Consider the following 20,658-nt stretch of genomic DNA (forward strand, 5'->3'; position numbering starts at 1 on the left):
TAAACAGGGCTTTCTGAGGAAGAATCCCATATATTCCATTTGGATAGAAGCCCTGGTGCAGGGTGATATTTCTGTGACCTGTTTTCAAGTTTGTTCATTTTGTTTTTGAGTATGTGCCGGAGAACTTCATTGTGTTCCTTGGTCAAACAAAAGTACCTAGTATGTGCCATGCTCTGAGCAATACAGATAGAACTTACCCTGTCATGGAGTTTTCAGTTTAGGTGGTGGTGGTGGCTAGGGGGTCCAGGGAAGGCCAATCATAACCATGAAAGCTACAAAGTCATACCATAGAGTGATAACGTGTGTGTGTGTGAGTGAGAGAGAGATGAGCTATTTCTTCTCTTTTGAAGGTATATCTAGAAACTAAGAAAAAGTGAATCAGAAGAAACTTGCTTCTCTAAGGGTTCTCTGCATAATGAAGGAACATGGGATAAGATCATATCCCTCTCCCCAAGATTTACTGCCTATAAAATCATAATAGTAATCTTTGAATTTTTAACACTTTACAATTGAAAACATTTTTATATACATACTTTATACTTCAATTAAAAATAATAACATTATTTTTATATGCCATGGTGGTTCTGTCAGTTAAGCATCCTGCTCTCAGTCTCAGCTCAGGTCTTGATCTTAGGGTTGTGAGTTCAAGCCTTGCACTGGGCTTTTTGCTGGGCATGGAGCCTACTTTAAAAATAGTAATAACAATAGTAGTAAGTGTTACATAGTGTTTGCTGTGTGCCAGGCCTAGTTTTAAGTGCCTTACATAAATGTTACCAATTTAATCCTTAGTAACCCATGAGGCGGGTACTATCTTTTAGCTCCATTTTACAAATAAGAAAATTGAGGCTTAGGGAGATTACTTGAGGGGAAGCAGTGCTCAATCTGGGTCTTCTGCCTTTAAGCCCCAAGCTCTTTCTGTGTCAGAATGAGGGTCAGTGAGGCCACAGAGGGAATAAGAGGGAAGCTGGATTGCACATTAGGAAGGGGTAAGTGTGGTTAGGGTTCTCCAGAACTTATTGCTACTTCTTTGAAACAATTTTTTTTTAATTGATTCCTCAGTAATGTATCTTTTTTTCTTTTAAAGATTTTATTTATTTATTTATTTATTTATTTTTAAAAGATTTTATTTATTTATCAGAGAGAGAGAGAGGGAGAGAGAGCGAGCACAGGCAGACAGAATGGCAGGCAGAGGCAGAGGGAGAAGCAGGCTCCCTGCCGCGCAAGGAGCCCGATGTGGAACTCAATCCCAGGACGCTGGAATCATGACCTGAGCTGAAGGCAGCTGCTTAACCAACTGAGCCACCCAGGCGTCCCTTTATTTATTTATTTGACAGACAGACATCACAAGTAGGCAGAAAGGCAGACAGAGAGAGGAAGCAGAGAGAGGAGGAAGCAGGCTCCCTCCTGAGCAGAGAGCCGAATGCAGGACTCCATCCTAGGACCCTGGGATCATGACCTGAGCTGAAGGCAGAGGCTTTAACCCACTGAGCCACCCCGGCACCCCTCTTTGAAACAATTTTTAAGTAGTCCTAGAACTGTGAATGGGAACAAAAAAAGATTGAAATAGGGTCTGTGTTTCAAGGGAGAAGGTAGGAAGTATGAGGAGGGCAAGTGATATAACCTGATTTCTTAGTTTGTATTTTTGGCTCATAGACACACACACACACACACACACACACACACACCCGTTATGTACCAGGTATTATACTAGGCACTGGGGCATGTTAATAAGTGGGTGGATCTCCTTGGAGTTTACAGTCTAGTGGGGAAATATACCTACTCTTTATTTTTCACATTTCATTTGCCTCCTCCCTTCACCCTGTCTGGGATGAATCATGTTTGGGCACAAGGGCATGGGAACAGGAGGAGAAACTAAATCTAAATGTGTCTTTATTAAACTAGTGTTTACTGTTAGCCTATATATGTCTACGATTATACATGAGAGTTTGGAAAGGGGGAATTAAAGTTATTCACTGCTTTCCTATCTTTTTCTCCTTCACCTTTTTCTGGCCCATCTGAATGCCTAGCTGGTCTGTTAGCAGTTTACCAAGCTATTAATCTCTGCTTGTGGATGGAGGGCGGGGTGGGGAGGTGGAGAGGGTTGTCTGGAGAACTGAGAGTTTTCATTTTCAATGTGTCCTGATCCTTGGGGACCCAAATTGGCCCCTTACCATTACGGAGAGAAAGTTCTTTATTGTTATTGTTATTTGTTATTGTTAGGAGGATACCTGTCTGGGACAGGTGAACACTGTGTTGAATTTTGAGTCTGCCATTGACTTTTCTGTGCCCTTGGGCAAGTCACCTGAGCTTTCTCTCCTTCCATTTCACTGTCAATAAAACTAGGATCATAATAAGAGCACCATGCTATGCATTTCACTTACACAATCTCGTATCACCGTTATAACAACCGCATATTTTCCCATTTAATCACTGTTTTAAAGATGAGGAAATTAGGGGTGCCTGGGTGGCTCAGTTGTTTAAGCATCTACCTTGGACTCGGGTTATGATCTCAGGGCCCCAGGTCAGGCTCCTTGCTACATGGAGAGTCTGCTTCTCCCCCTCCTTCTGCCCTCCAACCCGCTCCCACTAATGTGTGCACACTCTCTGTTTTGTTCTCTCCCAAATTAATAAATAAAATTTAAAAAAGAAAAAAAGATGAGGAAATTAAGCTTCGTAGAGGCTAAGATCACACCGAGATCATACAGCTATTTCATGGCCAAACTGGGATCTGAGTCTAGGTTTCCCTCCAAAGCCCATACCCTTACCTCTCTTTAATCCTCAACTTTCTATCTGTAAAAATGGGAGTAATAATAACCAATTGTTCCTAGTGTTTTATACAATAATTCTGAGGTAAGCTCTCTTATTATTTATCCCTGAGAAAACAGAAGTTACCTTCCCCCCCATGTGGAAAGTCACACAGTTGGTTCCGTTTCAGTATGGATTTGCACTATGGTGTGGGGGGCGCCAGTGTCAGAATTGAATAATAATAGTTAAGATACGTTGAACGCTTATGCCATTTACTGTCACACTAGCCCCGTTTCAAATATGGTAACTGAGGCATAGAGAGGTTAGGTCCTTGTCCAAGGTGTCACACCGAAGACATCTTAAAACTGAGAGATGAATCTAGCTTCTTAATTGCTGCACTAAACTCAAATGAGATAATGTATGTAAATTAGGATAATAGCTCCCATTTTCTGAGCCCTTACTGTGTGCCAGGCATCGATCTAAACTTTGACATGCATTAATTTATGCATTAATTTATTTAGTCAAACCCTATGAAGTTGATGCTATTTCTCTCATTTTTTCAGATGAAGAAACTGAGGCACCAAAGTTAAGGCATTTGTCCTGAGGCCCGCAGCTGGTAAATACCAAAGCTGGGATGATGAACCCTACAGTCTCTGTCTCCAGAGGGTGCTCGCTATAATACTATGTATAAAGGGCAGGGATCCCGATAAACTGTAAATAATTATTCTTCTTCAGCACGTGTAAGCAGGGAAATCTGTGTCCTGGGACCAGAAGTAGAGAAGGATGGAAGGGCATGCAGAAAATCCATCAGGCAGTAATGACTTAGAGGTGGAAGCCTCTTTGGAGTCTGGCAATTTAAGAAAAGGGCTGATTATAGTTGTATGCAGGGATGTGGTGGTGTTCCTTCACACCAGGTATGAAAGCTGTGTGGACCGGCGTGGCAGTGTTAAGTGGGGGAATTCTGGGCATCCTGGAAGGGAGAGCCTGTAGGATTTGGTGAAGGAGCAAATGTGAGCCATAAGCGAGAAGGCAAGGATGATGGCAAGGTTTTTGGCCTGAGCATCTGTGGAAAGATGAAGCTGCCCATAGGCCGAGATGGGGAAGGCTGCATGCAGGTGGAATGGGTTTGGGGGCGCCTGGGTGGTGCGGTCAGTTAAGTGTCTGACTCTTGATCTCAACCCAGGTCTTGATCTCAAGGTTGTGAGTTCAAGCCTCATTGCACGTGGAGCCTACTTAAAAAAAAGACAAAGAAATTAGGAGTTCGGTTTTGAACATGTTGAGTACGAGATGATATGAACAATTAGTAGGCATTTGGATATCTGAGGCTGAACTTCCGAGATGCAGTCCCAATTTGATCCTTGTGTGACTCAGTGAGCCCATCTAGGGAGGAGGTAAAGCCTTGAAAGCACCAGTGAGCTCAGCCCTAGTTCCCCATCTCTGCCAGTATCCTGCTGTCCCATCATTGTGGCCTTTCTGAATGGCAGCTTTGCAAGAGGTAAGTGCAAACATGGTTTAAATACAAAAGAAGCCTAGAGCTGGAGATGCCAATGTGGACAAACAACCCTGAGAGAATTAAGTCAAATTTCTGAAAGGTGATTTCCCACAGTAAGTGTGGTTTTCTTTCAGCTGAGTACAGGTAAAACTAATTTCAGCTTAATCAGCCATATTTTAGAGTCCACTGACCTCATGAAGAGGAGACGCCTGCTGCAAAATCGAATGTAGAGTGAGAAGGTATTTTACACCTTGAAAACCTCAGCCACATGAAGTGTTAAGGGAGGGATGAAAATCACAGAAAGGAGTCTGTGTTAAAAGTAGGCATCCTGGGCCACCTGGGTGGCTCAGTGGGTTAAGCCTCTGCCTTTGGCTCAGGTTGTGATCTCATGGTCTTGGGATCGAGCCCCGCATCTGGCTCTCTGCTCAGCAGGGAACCTGCTTCCCTCTCTCTCTGCCTGCCTCTCTGTCTACTGTGATCTCTGTCTGTCAAAAAAAAAAAAAAAAAAAAAAAATCTTCAAAAGAAAAAGTCAGCATCCCGCACAAGAATTTCCATTTTCCTCCACATGGCGTAAGATTCTGCATACATAACATTTCATGTTGGAACCACATGCAACCCTGGAATGAGGGAGAAGGGACCACCCCAGACTGCAGCAGGTATCCCTTCGGTGGATCCTCTAGCCCTTGTTTATCCACCATGACACTGAAACATACTGTACCACAGTTCTCTCTGTTTCCTTAACTCCATGTTAGACTGAAGGCTTCTTAACAAAGCCAGGAAAGGGTTTCTCCCCCGTTGTATCCCCAATGTCCAGCACATATAGCCACTGAAATATTTGAATAGATGAAGGACGAAACATTTCAGGATTTTTCCTAATAGGATCTCAGGCTCCTCTAGGGGGTTTTGGATGTGTTTGAGATTTTTTTTTTTTTTTTAAGATTTTATTTATTTGAGAGAGAGAGAGAGAGCATGGCAGGGGAGAGGTCAGAGGGAGAAGCAGACTCCCCGATGAGCAGGAAGCCCGATGTGGGACTTGATTCTGGAACTCCAGGATCATGACCTGAGCCAAAGGCAGTTGCTTAACCAACTAAGCCACCCAGGCACCCCAAGATTTACTTTTTTTTTTTTAAGATTTTATTTACTTATTTGACAGGGAGAGAGCACAACCGGGGGGACAGGCAGGCTCCCCGCTAAGCAGGGAGCCCAATGTGGGGCTCGATCCCAGGACGCTGGGATCAGGATCTGAGCCGAAGGCAGAAGTCTAACTGACTGAGCCATCCAGGTGCCCTTGTTTGATATTTCCTAATGCTCCTCCTGAGTGCCTTGGAACGTTGCTCTAAGCAGGTCCAAAGCAATTGCCAAAGGAGGTCCCCTGACTCCATCCCCTCCACTGGAACTCCTGGATGGTCCCAGACCTCTCGATTTTCGGATTGTGGGCAAATGCCTCGGCACCAACAGTTCACTCTCCCCTCAAGGTTACCTGTGTTTTTAGATGTTAGTCCAGGAAAGCGAGGGATAAATAAACTCTCTGGGAACCAACTGAGGTGCTTTGCCCGGTTTGAGTCAGGTGTGTTTCACTCGTCTCACTGGAGAAAGAAGACCCAGGAGGAGGCTCCAGGTGGGCTCTGGCTCCGGTCCCAGCTTTACCCAGAGCAGCTCCGCTGTGCTGTGTATGGTGTCGAGTTCTACTGCCGGAGTGATCACAGGAGCCCCTTCTCTTCAAACAGACCAAGGATCATTGCTTCTCACTGGCTCTCAGGCTGTGGACATGGCATGGCAACGTGAGCTCAAAGGAGGCCGTTCACCCCAGTCATTGGGGAACTGGTCAAAATACAAACTAAAGATGGCTGCTGTCTCGTCAGTGAGGCCAAGCACAGACTTAGGCTTGAAAAATGTGGAAAGTTCCTGGCAGGGGCCTGGGACCTGGTGCAGGGGAAAGTCTGCACAGATACTGAGCTAGGAAGCACACAGGACAGCGTTCAGAGTCAAAATGCTGAGTGTCTGCAGATTGGAGAGGTGTTTCCATCACATGTATCTCTGATAGGAGCCATCTAAAGCCAAGACGAAGGGAGATGAGTAAGTTCTGGGGTCTGAGATGAGGGAGGCATTTGTCTCTGTACTGCATGCCTTTCTGGAGGGCAGAAGCCTGGTCAGTTGGTCAGAGTGTGCCTGTGTGTGGGCAGAGGCTCTGAGCCAGGACTGCCTTTTCCCTTGACACAAAGGACTAAATATTGAGGAACCAGGTCCACATAAGGTCATAGAATTTCGAGGGTGGAAAGGATGTTAGGATTACCTGAGCCTCTGTACTGCTTAAATCCCCCTAATAACACAGTCACAAAGTGGACACTTGCTTAATCACTTCCTGTGAGTGGCCATGGTTGGCCCCAAGGGACCAGTGGCCACAAGACTGGGAGCACGCTTTAAGCCCCTCTTGAACAGATGGCCCTTGCCCCACAATGACTGGCTACGGATGCCTCCCACCTGAAGGCCTTTGGAATTGGAAAATCCTTCCCCTGTGAAATGTGTGTATCAAGCTATAATGGACCCAAATTTACTTTGCACACCTTTCCGCTCTGTTTTGTCTCTGCCTTTTATTTGAATTTGCAGATGACTTGCTAACTGACTTCTGTATGTTACAAATTTTTTGGCTCATCCCAGTTCCCATCCCAAAGTGGTGGTAAGTTGCCAAGTTGGCAAAACTCACAGAAGATTCCCATGTACAAAATCTGGAGGAGGACATCACCCAGGGATGAGGCCAGAGTCCCAGTGAGGGTGGAAGGTGCCTACTAGGTCTTCCAGCAAATTCCTCTCCCCTTTCTGCCCCACCTAGTCCTGCCTGAAGAGGGGAGCCTTATTTACTCCTTTTTCAAATTGCTAGGTGTCTTGAATTTCTTTTCTTTTTTTTTAAGATTTTATTTATTTATTTGACAGACAGAGATCACAAGTAGGCAGAGAGGCAGGCAGAAAGGGGGGGAAGCAGGCTCCCTGCTGAGCAGAGACCCCCCCACCCCCGATGCAGGGCTCCATCCCAGAACCCTGGGATCATGACCTGAGACGAAGGCAGAGGCTTTAACCCACTGAGCCACCCAGGCACCCCAGTGTCTTGAATTTCTTGCCTTTCCTTTCATCCCTAAGCTAGATGGTTAGGGAAGGAAAGGGAGAAAAGGAACCTTGTGGTCCCCCTTGCCTTCTTGGCCAAGGAACATTCTGCCATAGAGTGAGGACCCTAAAACCTATGCCATAGAGTGAGGACCCTAAAACCTCTAAGCCAGCAATTACACTCTTAGGTACATATGCCAAAGAATTGAAAACAAGCGTTCAAACAAAAACTTGTACGGAAAAATTCACTGAAGCCCTATTCATGCAGCCAAAAGGTAGAAACAACTGAAACATCCATCGACTGATAAACGGATAAGCAAAATGTAATGTATCCATACAGTGGATTTTTTTTTCAAGACATGAGTTTAATTGCCTATTAGACCATCCAGATGGAAATATGTAGTAAATGAATGGAAATCAGGGTCACAAATTAGGAGAGAGGCAGGCATTTTTAGGCCAGTTTAGGTTTAGACATTCACCAGGTTGGACCTTTTTTTTTTTAATTTAAAATAAAATTTTTTGCCATAATAAACAGAACAATGTATTAAAACTGACTTCCACAATTGTCCAAATTATTTAATCACGATTAAACTTTTTTTTCACATTTCTTTAAATGTCACGCTTTCTTTGGCAAGTTTATTCAAAATACTGAATTTTCATTTTATGATTTAGTTTCTCTAAGAGTGCCCTACACTGATGGTCATCAGGATAACTTTCTCTAAGCCCTAATGGTTTATATCTTCCCTTTAAAATGCATAAGGATCGTCAAGGGTGGCTCAGTGGGTTAAGTCTCTGCCTTCTGCTCAGGTCATGATCTCAGGAATGGATGGGATCAAGACCCGCATAGGGCTCTCTGCTCCTCAGGAAGCCTGCTTCCTGCTGCTTTCTCTGCCTGCCTGCTTATGGTCTCTCTCTTCTCTCTGTGTCAAATAAATAAATAAAGTCTTTAAAAAAAATAAAATGTATAAGTATCTTCAAAAAGTGTATAAATATCTTTTAATTACATTATCATTTTCAAAAAAATCCTAGGGGAAAATTATAAATTAAACACCGTTTTTCCCTTCATTTCTGCTGGAGTATAGCAATTGGTCATCGAACCCATAGTGGGCTAGCAGCTTAGCAAGGCTGAGTCTTGCTGCCAGTTTCAGCCGGCTGCCCATCATAAAGCAACAGCTGATTACAGCTTCTACACTCCTTTTGGAGCGACCCCGTAACTGACACAAGGCCTTCTTTGGTCCGTACATTATGCTAGTTTCTGTCCCCGAAAAAGGTCTTCCTTTCCCTGAACCTGCTTCATCCAATTTTGCTTGTTCTTCATTTAATCCGTGTTTGGGACAGCCTCACTCAAAATCGTTTTGGAGATCACCGTGTGACCCAGGATCGAGTGCACAGATCCACGTGTTTTATGGAATACGTCCTTTCTTCACCTTTGCGATCTATGTGTTTTATTTTTTTGAGGTTGAGAGGGAGAGAGAGCGAGCATGAGAGGGGACAGGTCAGAGGGAGAAACAGACTCCCCGCCAAGCAGGGAGCCGGATATGGGACTCAATCCCAGGACTCCAGGATCATGACCTGAGCCGGAGGCAGTTGCCCAACCAACTGAGCCACCCAGGCACCCTAAAAATGTTCTTAAAATTACAAGTAGTTTTTTTCTGGTGAAGATACTGGTTTCTTTGAAAAGGTCTGATAGGTTTACTTCATTCTCTACTTTAAGACATTTTACCATGCTGTAATAGGGATTAAATGAAGATCTTGTTTTCCTTACTCATGAAGTGTTGCACTTAATAGGTTTTTGTCTTGAACTGCTTGTGCCGGGAGGTGCTGGGTCAGGGCCTGGGCCAGGGGAGAACTCGGTAAAGTCACCTCTGAGCTTGATAAACTTTCCATCTTGGAAATGAAATCTCTATTTGCCTCTCCCTGAGCCTGTGCAGACAGTGCCAGGAGCACACCCCGCCCCCAATATTATCGGCTATTCCATAGCTATAAAAAGGATTAAAGTCTTGGTACATGCTACAACATGGATAAACCTTGGGGAAATTTTGCTAAGTGAAAGAAGGCAGACATAAAGGCCATTTATTGTATGATTCCACTTATGAAATATGGAGACTAGACAAATCCATAAAGAAAAAAAGCAGATTCGTGGTTGCCAGAGGCTGGAGGTGGCAGAGAAAGGAAGTAACAGCTAATGGGGTTTCCTTTGGGGGATGATGAAAATATCCTGGAACTAAATTGTGGTGATGGGTGCACAATATTGTAAATCTATTATATTCTACTTAGTTTGACACTTTAAAATGGTTACAGTGGTAAATTTTACCTCAATCAATAAAATCATAAAAAAGGAAGACCGATCAACCCACCCACGGTTGAAAGAGGGAGGAAAAGATCTAGAATCTAGAACATGTCTCTGAATTTACTTTCCTCATCTGCACCTGGGTCATAATACCCTCTTCCCCCAGCTGGCATGAATAATGAGCAGGAATAAGTGTTACATAAACACTTAGCAATAGAGGCTCTCAACGTCAGTGTTAATTGCCTACTTTTCTATGTAAGTATCTAAACCTGTTTGTCCCTTTATACCTTTATTTTTTAATGACCCTACTGGTTTGTGGCTCCAGCCAGCCAATCTGGTCTTCACAGGGGTTCCTTCCACTCCCTCTCCCTGCCTTTGGCCACTGCTCCGAGATCTGGGAGGTTGTCCTGCCTCTGGTGTTAAAGGCCAGTAGTGTCCTTAGGCCACTGCCACAGAATCACTTGCGAGCTGATTTTGTGGGATCCACCTGCTGAATCAGACTCTCTGGGGATGCTTGCTTCAGGGGAATCTGGTGTCTGTATTTTTAGTAAGTGCTCTAGATGATGATCGTGCATATTCAGGTTGGGGACTACTGTTTTAATATATCCCTGTCTTCACCATCTCTCCCAGGAAGTTTGCTCAAACTTGCTCAAAGTCTGCTCAAACTTCCCTGAGAAGCCCTCTGATTAGCCAGAGGGCTCCTTCCCTGTGTCTGAGGTTCTCAGTGTCCGGGCCAAAATCAGCTTGGGTTCTGCTGGGTCTGCCCTCTCCCTGCAGACTGGGGGACTCCCAAAGACAGATACCTGCCCTTCTCTTTCTTCTGGTCACCCTGGCTCCTCCTGAGTGTAGATCCTCCTGGGATGCTGTAGGAAGCGAGACGCTTTAGTTTTAAAGTCCTTAGAATCCTGTTTACTTCTATAGACACCTGAGAGAACTTAGGTTCGCTCTCTTCTTACCATTCTACTCCTGACTTTTCAAGGTGATACAGAAATTGTATGACTACATCACATCAGCCTTTGCTTTTCCTGTCCCATGTCATCCCACAGATGTGCTAGGTGTGGGCCGGCCCCCACCCGACCCTGACAAGTGACCATGGATCCTGGAGCTGGGCCAGAGTCATCTCTGACTGTCAATGAGCAGGTATATGCTGGGGCAGGAAGAGGCGGGGGGAGTGAGGGTCATGGACCCCAGCGTGTGTCCAGGGGGAAGACTCCAGAGAACCCGTCAGTACCTGTTTCTTACCAAATTCTTGGTTACTTAACCCATCCAGATGTAGTTACCAGCTAGGATTTCTCAGGGACTGAGTTGGGGCCTTTAAGCTGTGACTCTATATATATATATATATATATATATATATATATATATATATATTTTTTTTTAAGATTTTATTTATTTTTTTCAGGCAGAGAGAGAAAAAGGGAGAGGGGGCGTGAGCTGGGGAGTAGGGGCAGAGGGAGAAGCAGGCTCCCCACTGAGCAGGGAGCCCAGGTGTGGGACTCTATCCAAGGACCCTGGGATCATAACCTGAGCCGAAGACAGACGCCTGAGTGAGCCACCCAGGTGCCCCTAAGCTGTTTCAAAAAAGTGAAATTAAAATATACACCTGGCTGGCTTGGTTGGTAGAGCATGTGACTCTTGACTTTGGGGTCGTGAGCTCACTTTACTCTTTAGAGTTTACTTTATGGGGCACCTGGGTGGCTCAGTGGGTTAAAGCTTCTGTCTTTGGCTCAGGTCATGATCCTGGGGTCCTGGGATCAAGCCCTGCATGGAGGGGGGGGGTCTCTGCTCAGCGGGGAGCCTGCTTCCTCCTCTCTCTCTGCCTGCCTCTCAGCCTACTTGTGATCTCTGTCAAATAAATAAATAAAATCTTAAAAAAAATAAAAATAGAGTTTACTTTAAAAAATAAAATTAAAAATATATATATACAAATATGTGTGTATTTACATAAAGAAAGATTTGGGCATCATGTCATTTACTCTATTTTTTCTTATAATTTTTTGTAGTGAACATATTATATCATTTTTTATTATTTATTATTATTTTTTAAGATTTTATTTATTTATTTGACAGAGAGAGATCACAGTAGACAGAGAGGCAGGCAGAGAGAGAGAGAGAGGGAAGCAGGCTCCCTGCTGAGCAGAGAGCCAGATGCAGGACTCGATCCCAGGACCCTGAGATCATGACCTGAGCCGAAGGCAGCAGCTTAATCCACTGAGCCACCCAGGCGCCCTATTATATCATTTTTTAAAAAGAAACAAAAAGACTAACATCTCTTAAAATATAATCAGACTGAAGTCCCTCACAGGTCGAGTTTGCATCCGAGAGGGAACTGCTTTTGGAAGTATATTTCCCTCATCCTTCCTTGATGGGTTACATTGTCACTTTTTCCAGCAGTCTCTGGCTGGATTCAGTTTTCAGGCTTCAGGACTGTGTGGTAGGAATGCCTTCGGGTACAGGCCAAGTGCAAGGCAGGCCCAACAGAACTTTTGAGTACACAGTGTCCCTGACTCTTGAATGGCCCGATTGAAAGCCAGTCAGTGCTGGAGGTAAAGAGCCAAGGAGTGCTGGCTGTTTGAGCAGGAGATGACCAGAGGTTCTGAGGAGGCCCTGGGTGCTGCCTGCACCCCTGGGTGTGGAAGCTCCCTTCGAGGTGGGAGCACGCCCACAGATGGCACGACTGGACCTGCAAAGCTGCCACCTCCAGGATTCCTGACCCGCATTTCAGGAAGTTAGTGCACAGGGAAATCTTGGCCTTTCTTCCCTGGGGTTTGGGAAATAAAGGAATCATGAGCTTAAAACGTTTCTCGACAATGTGGAGCGTTCATTTTCCACCCCCTATATCTTTGAGGGAGCTTCTATATGGTTTCAACAGAAGTGAAGAGGGATTTGCTTCTTGGCCCAGCTTAGCTGTGGATGCTGTGTCAGGGGCCTTCCTCAGTGCACTCCAATATCCTAGCAGCTGAGAGGACACCCTTGCAAGGCTGTGGGTTAGGCCACTTACCACTCCCTGAACTGAGTCCCTAAAGGGAGGCACATAGAAATATCCCCAAGTGTTTTGGTTCTATGGGGCTTTTTTCAGCCCATGTCAAGTCCTTCCCCTGTCACCAGGCTCCCAGGTCCTTTCAGAAGCTCCTCTCCTGGAATCAGGGAGCTGCAGCCTGCTCCAGGCTGTGGAATTGGCCCAGAGTCACGCAGCCCTCAGGCGGGAGGTCGAGTCTTGGAGAGCCTACCTTCTCCGCTCTCCCCTAACCGAACCCAGAGCTCTCCTCCCCGGGAACTAGACCAGCCGCTCCGCCCGCTTCGCGCCAGTGAAGTCCCTGTGCTGTGTTTGCAGGTCATCGTGATGTCAGGCCACGAGACCATCCGCGTGCTGGAAGTTGGAGTGGATGCCCAGATCTCGGCCGAGGAGGAGGGCAAAGGGCTGGAGGGCGTGGCTGCTGAGGGCTCCCAGAACAGAGGCCCTGGTGAAGCCAGTGAACCTGCTGGTGAAGCCGGGCCAGACAACCCAGACTCTTCTGCAGAGGCAACGGGTACGAGGCCATCGCTCCCATCGGGCACTGCTCTACCTGAGTCCCTTCCTCTGGCTCCTTGGAGAGCCAGCATGAATCCTGGGCCTAGGCAGCCTTTGGGTCTTGTCTTCCTGTCCTCTGGACAGCCTCTGGCCACCCCTATCCATCTGCTTAGCTGCTAGGGCTGTGGTGCCCTCCTTGTCCCTGGAGCTCTAGATCTGGTTTCAATCACTTCCACACCTGAACAGGGATGGGCCAGGGTGAGGTGGGCAGAGAGAGGCAAGGTTCAGTTGAGGGGATTGAATTCACCTCAGAGAGGGAGGGCTCTAGGTCTCAGCCAGCCCAATGCAGAAAGTACTAGACCTTCAGGATCCTAACAGCCCTTCCAGGAGGCCCTGTCAGGAGGTTCCAGCAGCTGCGGGTAGGAGGGCATGTTACTTACCCAGGACTAAGGGGTTGGGTTCTGTGGGACGTTACAGAATCCTAGCTCCTTACTTCCTGCTGGGCTGCTGTGAGTCAAACCTGGGATCTTACTTCTTTTCTTTCTTTCTTTCTTTCTTTCTTTCTTTTTTTTTTTTTTTTTTTTAAGATTTTATTTATTTATTTGACAGAGAGAAAGCGAGAGAGGGAACACAAGCAGGGGGAGTGGGAGAGGGAGAAGCAGGCCTCCCACTGAGCAGGGAGCCCAGTGCAAAACTTGATTCCAGGACCCTGGGAGCCAAAGGCAGACACTTAACCGACTGAGCCACTCAGGTGCCCCTGAGCTGCCCTCTGAAAAACAACTTTAGGGCAAGAGTGTGATTCTCTTGTACCGGGAATGGAGAGGTACCGGGAATGGAGAGAGATGATCCCCCCTGCACAGTCTCCCCTAATACCCTGCAGGGTAGCTGTGACATGACTAGGGAGGGCTGTTCTAGAGACTGGGATGGTGCCAGGTGTGGCTCTCTGGCCATGGGGCATCCTTTCCTGGATTTTCCTCACTGATAACTTATGGAAGAGACATCTTTGGCTGGAAACCTGGGACCTGGGACTTCCCTCATCATCCCCGACCCCAGAACTCCAAGATACATCTCCCTGAGCTGCTGCTTATCTCCCCTTCCCTAGATCTCTGGGCTGATAGGAGTGGACCAAGAGGAGGAGCCAAGAAGAGAACAAATGAGGATAGGCTTTAGGGATTTCGAGCAACTCCTGAATAAGAAACCTGCAAGGCCTCACATCCCTTGCTCTACCCACATTCATTTGGGACCCTAGTAACCTAGGATTTTTTCTCTTTTTGAATAAAGGAATGGCAAGAGACATGACCATTCTCCCCTAGCCTGGAAATGCTCTACTCCATGTTGAGGCCAGGGTGGGCATTTCCTAGTCCCATGGGGGCAGTGCCCTGGAGAGCAGGCAGCCAAGACAAGGATGTTACACCTGGCCTCCCTCTTCTGATTCCTTCCCATGAAAAAGGGGGTGGAACCCTTTTTCAGAAAATTCGGGAGGTTTATCCCAGGTTTATCCACAGTGTCCTGATTTCCCTTTTTACTCTTCTTTCTTTTTTCTTTTTTTTTTTAAGAGGAGTGTGGGGGAGGGGCAGAGGGAGAGAGAGAATCTCAAACAGGGTTATGCTCAACCCAGAGCCTGATGTGGGGCTCAATATCAGGACCCTGAGATGGTGACCTGAGCTGAAATCAAGGGTCGGACACTTAACCGATGGTGCCATCCAGGCTCCCCATCCGTTTTTACCCTTTAATCTGTCTTCCATATCTCCTTTCTTCTGGTGCCTTGATTCTGTTCCTTGTTCAAACCTGCTCTCAGAAATGGATCCTAAATCAACTATTTATACCCTAGCATGAGTGTTTATGGTAGCGCGTGTTTTCTTCCAGAGGTTTGTATATTTAGGCCTTTCATGAAAGTCCTGTTCTTTGTAAGGGAAATTTTAGTTATCATCTAGAAGGAAAGGAAGGCATTTTGACAGTACCACCTAAGAAGCTGCCAACTTAAACTGTGGCCTTGCTAGTCTTTCTAGATACGCAATAGTAAGAAGAGTTTCCTCTTCAAACAAAACTAAGTAATGGGAAACTTTTTCAGGATGAAAAAGATCGCGTGATTTATATCACTCTAAATTACTATCCTGTCCTTGTCACAGGTATGTATTTTTACGGTTGTGACCACCAAGGGTAGACTATAATAGGACACTTACCACCATATTATTCATAGGCCTATTCCCTTTTTTTTTTTTTAAGTAAACTTTTTTTTTATTTATTTGAGAGAGAGAGAGTATAAGAGGGGAGAGAGTCAGAGGGAGAAGACTCCCCAACTGAGCAGGAAGCCCGATGCGGGACTCCATCCTGGGACTCCGGGATCATGACCTGAGCTGAAGGCAGTCGCTTAACCAACTGAGCCACCCAGGCACCCCCATTTCCTTTACTGGCATAGATTCACACACCTGATTCTGGGCTTTGCTATATGCAAACTGTTTGGGTTTTCATTGTCATAACCAGTGCTACATTGAGTGCCTTTGTTCTGGTCCTTTGAGATTTTTTTTTTTTTTTTAGATTTTATTTATTTATTTGACAGAGAGAGATCACAAGTAGGCAGAGAGGCAGGCAGAGAGAGGGGGAAAGCAGGCTTCCCGCTGAGCAGAGAGCCTGATGTAGGGCTTGATCCCAGGACCCTGGGATCATGACCTGAGCCAAAGGCAGAGGCTTAACCCACTGAGCCACCCAGGCACCCTGAAAATTTTTTTTCTTTGAGGTATAGTCCACTGGGATTCCTTTTGAAGAGAAGTCAAATGTATGTGTAGGAGGAAGTCATCCCGTGGGAAAACACAAAATCTCTCAATGAGAATTCAAGTAATTGGCGAGAAGGTACCACATACCTGTTAAGCCAAAAAAGTAAATAGTGATAAGACCTAAATTGGGGGCATGGTGGAGAAATGGGGACATTATTGACAGTACTGTGAATTGGTTCAGTCTTTCTGAAAAGCAGTCTCACAGGAAAGGACCTAAGCTAAAGGCAGTCAGCCCTAAATGGACCCTGGGTCCTACCTGGGAAATAAATCCTAATAAAATGAATATCTCCTTTCTTTAGATAGTAAGCTTTTCACCATCATGTTAATCACATTCCCATTTTCCCACTTTCCTTTTTTTAATTTTATAAAATTTTGTCAAGCAACATCTTTTTTAAATTTTCATAGTTTCAGAATATCCCTGTGCTCTCTGATTTTTTTCCAGTGGGTAGAACTGTATTTCCCTTCTGTGGGTGAGATAAACCTGCCATTTAATTTTCTGTTTGAATTTTAGAAGGCTTTCGTTGTTGCCTGTGTGTCTCCTTATTTCCTTAAACAATTGGATTTTTTGTCATTGTATACTGTGGACATCACAGTCCCGAGTTAGGTTGCTGCCTTTCCTGATTAACAGAGGGTCTGGGAAAGGGGCGCCTGGGTGGCTCAGTGGGTTAAGCCGCTGCCTTCGGCTCGGGTCATGATCTCAGGGTCCTGGGATCGAGTCCCACATCGGGCTCTCTGCTCGGCAGGGAGCCTGTTTCCTCCTCCTCTCTCTCTCTGCCTGCCTTTCTACCTACTTGTGATCTCTCTCTGTCAAATAAATAAATAAAATCTTTAAAAAAAAAAAAAAAAAAAAAAACAGAGGGTCTGGGAATGCTGGGTTGGAAGTTTATCTATTCCATGCTATGTCACAAGCGAGCTTAAAAGAAAGAAGAGAGAGTTCACTGCCTCCACTCCCAGGCATTCTGATCTGAGAGGCCTTGATTAGGGTCTAGAAGTCTATGCCCATCCGGTATTAAGAAGCCACCAATCTGGTCTAAGCTCCATCACCCCATCTGTAGTCTCACCACGTATTAAATAATAAGCCCCCTCCTCATTGTTCTGTGGCTTTGAAGAGGTTTCCTGGTGGGGGTCCCCAATACCTATGTCAAGGGAGCAGGAGGGGGCTTTAATGTGGGCGAAAAGCTCCAGTTCAAGCTCAGTGAAGCTTCTCTTCTGGACGTCAGACCTCAGGCCCCGGCAGAGAAACATTGCCCAGCCTGGAGCGCCTCTGGCTTCCGGAGTCCAGTTTTCGGGGCCTGTCACTTCAAGGACTTGCCCTTACAGGAATCCTGGTAGCCTTCCCCCAGGCCAGCAGCTGCTTCCAAAAAGTAGTCCACAGGTGTTGTGAACGGTGGTGATTCCATTGCCGGATGAGCCAAGGAGAGTTGCTCCCATCTGTTCTAGGTCCCTCCCTCCCCGCCAGCGTTCACTGCAGGCCCTTCTACTGATGATGTGATAGGTCACCTTGTCCTAAGGAACCGGGAAATAGAAACTGAGAGCCAGCTGTGCACAGGCCTGCGTTTACTTCGACTAGAGGTGGGAAGAGGGTGACCTACCTTGCAGGTCGGGTACAGGGCGCTCCGGCCTCCTGTTCTCGAGACTGGCAGCACTGGGGGAAGTGGTTCCTCCCGGGCCAGGGAAGGCCAGCGATTGACCTGGGGTTATGCAGAAGTACAGTGTGAGGCTGAGAGTTGCCACCTCAGGGTGCAACCAGACACTCTACGCCGGTGACCCCTGTGCATGTACCAGGCTCACTCCTTGTCCTTTCTCTCCATGCCACGTGAAGTGAAGTCTCTCCCGGGGATCCCTCCGAGCCCTGCCCCTGCCGTTGCCACCTTCAGCCAAGCCCCGAGCCAGCCTCAGGCATCCCAGACGCTGGCGCCCCTCGCTGTACAAGCTGCCCCCCAGGTAAGGGCCACCCAGGAAGCTGAGCAGCGGGCCCTGGGCAGGAGCGAAGCATGGGACAGCCAACGTGGGGTGGCCACGGGATCTGGGAATTTCACGGGCAGAACAGGGAAGGGGCTGTGGCTTAGAGGAGGGCTTCCCCTTCGAGGTACCCCTGACCTGTCCCCTACCCCAGATCAGGCCTTCTGGGAAGATCAGATGTGTGTTTGCCAAGTCTTATCCCTCAGCCCAGCAAGGACTGTAGGTAGGGATAACATTGACTCTTTGGTACCCCAGGTATCTCTGTTTAATCTCATGACTAAATGAGCGGGTGCCCTTGTTAGCCCCTCCAGTGGATGCCTGGAAGAGTTAATAGGTCATTCAGAGTCCTCTTTTAGAGCCAGGGGGCAGCCCCAGCACTGTGAAAAGCTACCTCCTGGATCCCCGAGCCGTGCTGAGCTCCGTGTGGCCTTCTGCTTCAGGCACAGATCCGCTGGGCACCGGGCAGGGGTATCTTCCATCAGAGCTTCCCAGAGGCCTCAGTAGGCCCTTGACCACTTGGTTCCACCACCCCCTGCTTCCTGGCCACAAAGCCCAGGTCCTGTGGCTAAGGGCCCAGGAAAGGCCTAGGAGGCGACAGGCCATGCCTGGGCCCCTTTGGTTATGCTGTGAGCAGGGCCAGGCCCTGTCTCCAAGGGGGGGTGGGCAGCTTCTCTGAAGGCAGGCTGGTCAGGTCCAGGCAGCCCCTCAGGGTTGGGCCTCTGGCTAGGGCTTGTCTCTTCCCCACCCTCATGTGGCTTTCCCCCCCACCCCCCATGCCCTCAGAATGCGTTGTTTGTGCTCAACCGGGTCCTAGAGACCCGGCGTTTGCGCTGTCAATGTTGATTTTTTATTTTTTCTTTTCTTTTTGAAATCTTGTTTGCTTTTGCAGGTCTTGACTCAGGAAAACTTAGCCACAGTTCTGACAGGAGTTATGGTTCCAGCAGGGGCAGTTACTCAACCTCTTCTTATCCCCATCAGTATTGCAGGTCAAGTGGCTGGTCAGCAGGGGCTGGCCGTGTGGACAATTCCTACAGCAACCGTGGCCGCCCTCCCAGGACTGACAGCTGCTTCTCCCACGGGGGGAATTTTCAAGCCACCTTTAGCCGGTCTGCAAGGTAACGGCCACTCTCCCCAGGACTGCACCAGGCCCCCCCACCACCCTATACTACTCTCCCTGCACGCACGCTGGCCATGTTGGACTCAGAACCCGCGGCCCACCGGGGCCCCAGCCCTGGAGTCTGGATCCGGTGTCCCAGGCACCCAGCCACAGAGCTGCAGCACCACCTCGGGACTCGAGGCCGTGACACCGTGCTGGCCCAGCAGGCCTCTCTTACTTCAGCCAACTGAGACTGCCCCTCTCCCCCCACGCCAGAATTCACCCCATGACCAGCCTCGGGAGAAGGACCGCAAGAAGATTCATCTTCTGGTTTTGAACCTCCAACACCTCCTCCAGGCCCAAGGGAGGGGGGATGAGAGATGTTGTCCTGTGCAAGGATCAAGGGAATCGCAGCTGCCTGTCCCCTCTGCCCCGCTGTCCCAACCCCCTATCATCCTTGCGCCAGATCCCCTGGGATTGGAGCCGCTCTGGGGCTGCGGCTGGGCGTTTGAGCACCCCTGTCTCTGCCTTGCTCCGTAGCAGCTGCCGTGCTGAACGCCGCGCTCCCGACACCTGTCCAAGCTGTCCCACCGCAAGCACCAGCACAGGCCTCGTCGCCCACCCAGCCCCGACCAGCAGCCCCGCCCCAGACGCTGTTCCAGACCCCACCGCTGCTGCAGACCACACCTGCCATTCTCCCGCAGCCCCCTGCTGCCACCACGACGGCTCCCACACCCAAGCCGGTGGACAACCCCCCACAGATCACCGTCCAGCCTGCAGGCTTCGCGCTAAGCCCAGGAATTGTAAGCCGCTGCTCTCACCCAGGGCTGACCAGGGATGGACCGAATCTCGGGCCAAGGGTGGAACTGGCCCTTCCCACAGGGGAGGAAGGAGGTGGAGGACCAGCCCCCTGAATACGGCTCTTTTCCAACACATCGGCAGAGATGGCTCCCTCGGAGGCCTTCTCCTTGCATCTGCCAGTCCGTCCGTCCCAGACAAGAGCAGACAGCCTCCGCCAAGAGGGCTGGGCCAATTCTCCAGAACCTGAACCACTGGATCGGCCTTGGAGGGTGGGATGGTGTTTAGGGTAGCACGCTTGTGAGCTCTGGCTAATGTGGAGCTGGAGGCTTCCGGCCCCACCAGTGTCTGTCCAGTGTGGCTCCTGGCTTGGCAGGGGAGCTGTTAGATGTGACCAGAATCACATCGGTCCCTCCCGTCTGGACTTTCTGTCCTCCCAGGCCCGGCCTGAGAGATTAGCCAGAGTTACCCTTCCCTGGTAGCAGCCCCACCCCTCCCCACCAGCCCCCTACAGCCCCGGGCCCTGGATGCTCTTCAGCTGGTGGACCTGGGCCTACAGCCCACATTCACATCTGCCCAGCACCTGTATCGCCTCGACCCCCCAGCCCTCAGCCTTCTCCTCTCTGCCTTGGGCTCTTTCTTGCTCCTTGGCCTCTGAGCAAGGCTCTTTCTCCCCCCACAGATCAGTGCTGCTTCCCTCGGGGGACAGACCCAGATCCTAGGCTCCCTCACTACCACTCCGGTCATTGCCAACGCCATCCCCAGCATGCCGGGGATCAGCAGTCAGATCCTCACCAACGCTCAGGGACAGGCAAGTGGTCAAAGGCAGGGCTGAGGGTTGGGGGCTGAGGAGAAGCCGGGGTTGGGGTAGGGGGGAAGATGACACATGC

The 20,658-nt window shown here is 48.3% G+C and overlaps 1 protein-coding gene across 3 annotated transcripts in view; it reads left to right on the forward strand.

Annotated features, from left to right (window-relative positions):
• The window catches only part of POU6F1 (POU class 6 homeobox 1), a 29,625-nt gene that overhangs the window by 1,440 nt on the left and 7,527 nt on the right, over nucleotides 1-20,658 (forward strand). The window contains exons 2-8 of one of the 3 annotated variants that reach the window (XM_059185327.1): nucleotides 3,309-3,361; nucleotides 10,674-10,767; nucleotides 12,962-13,157; nucleotides 17,735-17,856; nucleotides 18,764-18,989; nucleotides 19,511-19,773; nucleotides 20,451-20,579. In XM_059185327.1, the coding sequence (XP_059041310.1) occupies nucleotides 10,720-10,767; nucleotides 12,962-13,157; nucleotides 17,735-17,856; nucleotides 18,764-18,989; nucleotides 19,511-19,773; nucleotides 20,451-20,579 (984 nt within the window). In that variant the 5' untranslated portion in view covers nucleotides 3,309-3,361; nucleotides 10,674-10,719. The remainder of the gene's footprint in view (nucleotides 1-3,308; nucleotides 3,362-10,673; nucleotides 10,768-12,961; nucleotides 13,158-17,734; nucleotides 17,857-18,763; nucleotides 18,990-19,510; nucleotides 19,774-20,450; nucleotides 20,580-20,658) is intronic. The other 2 variants (XM_059185329.1, XM_059185326.1) reach the window with 2 other exon arrangements.

The sequence above is a fragment of the Mustela lutreola genome, chromosome 8 (assembly GCF_030435805.1).
Source record: "Mustela lutreola isolate mMusLut2 chromosome 8, mMusLut2.pri, whole genome shotgun sequence".
Classification (NCBI taxonomy): Eukaryota; Metazoa; Chordata; class Mammalia; order Carnivora; family Mustelidae; genus Mustela; species Mustela lutreola.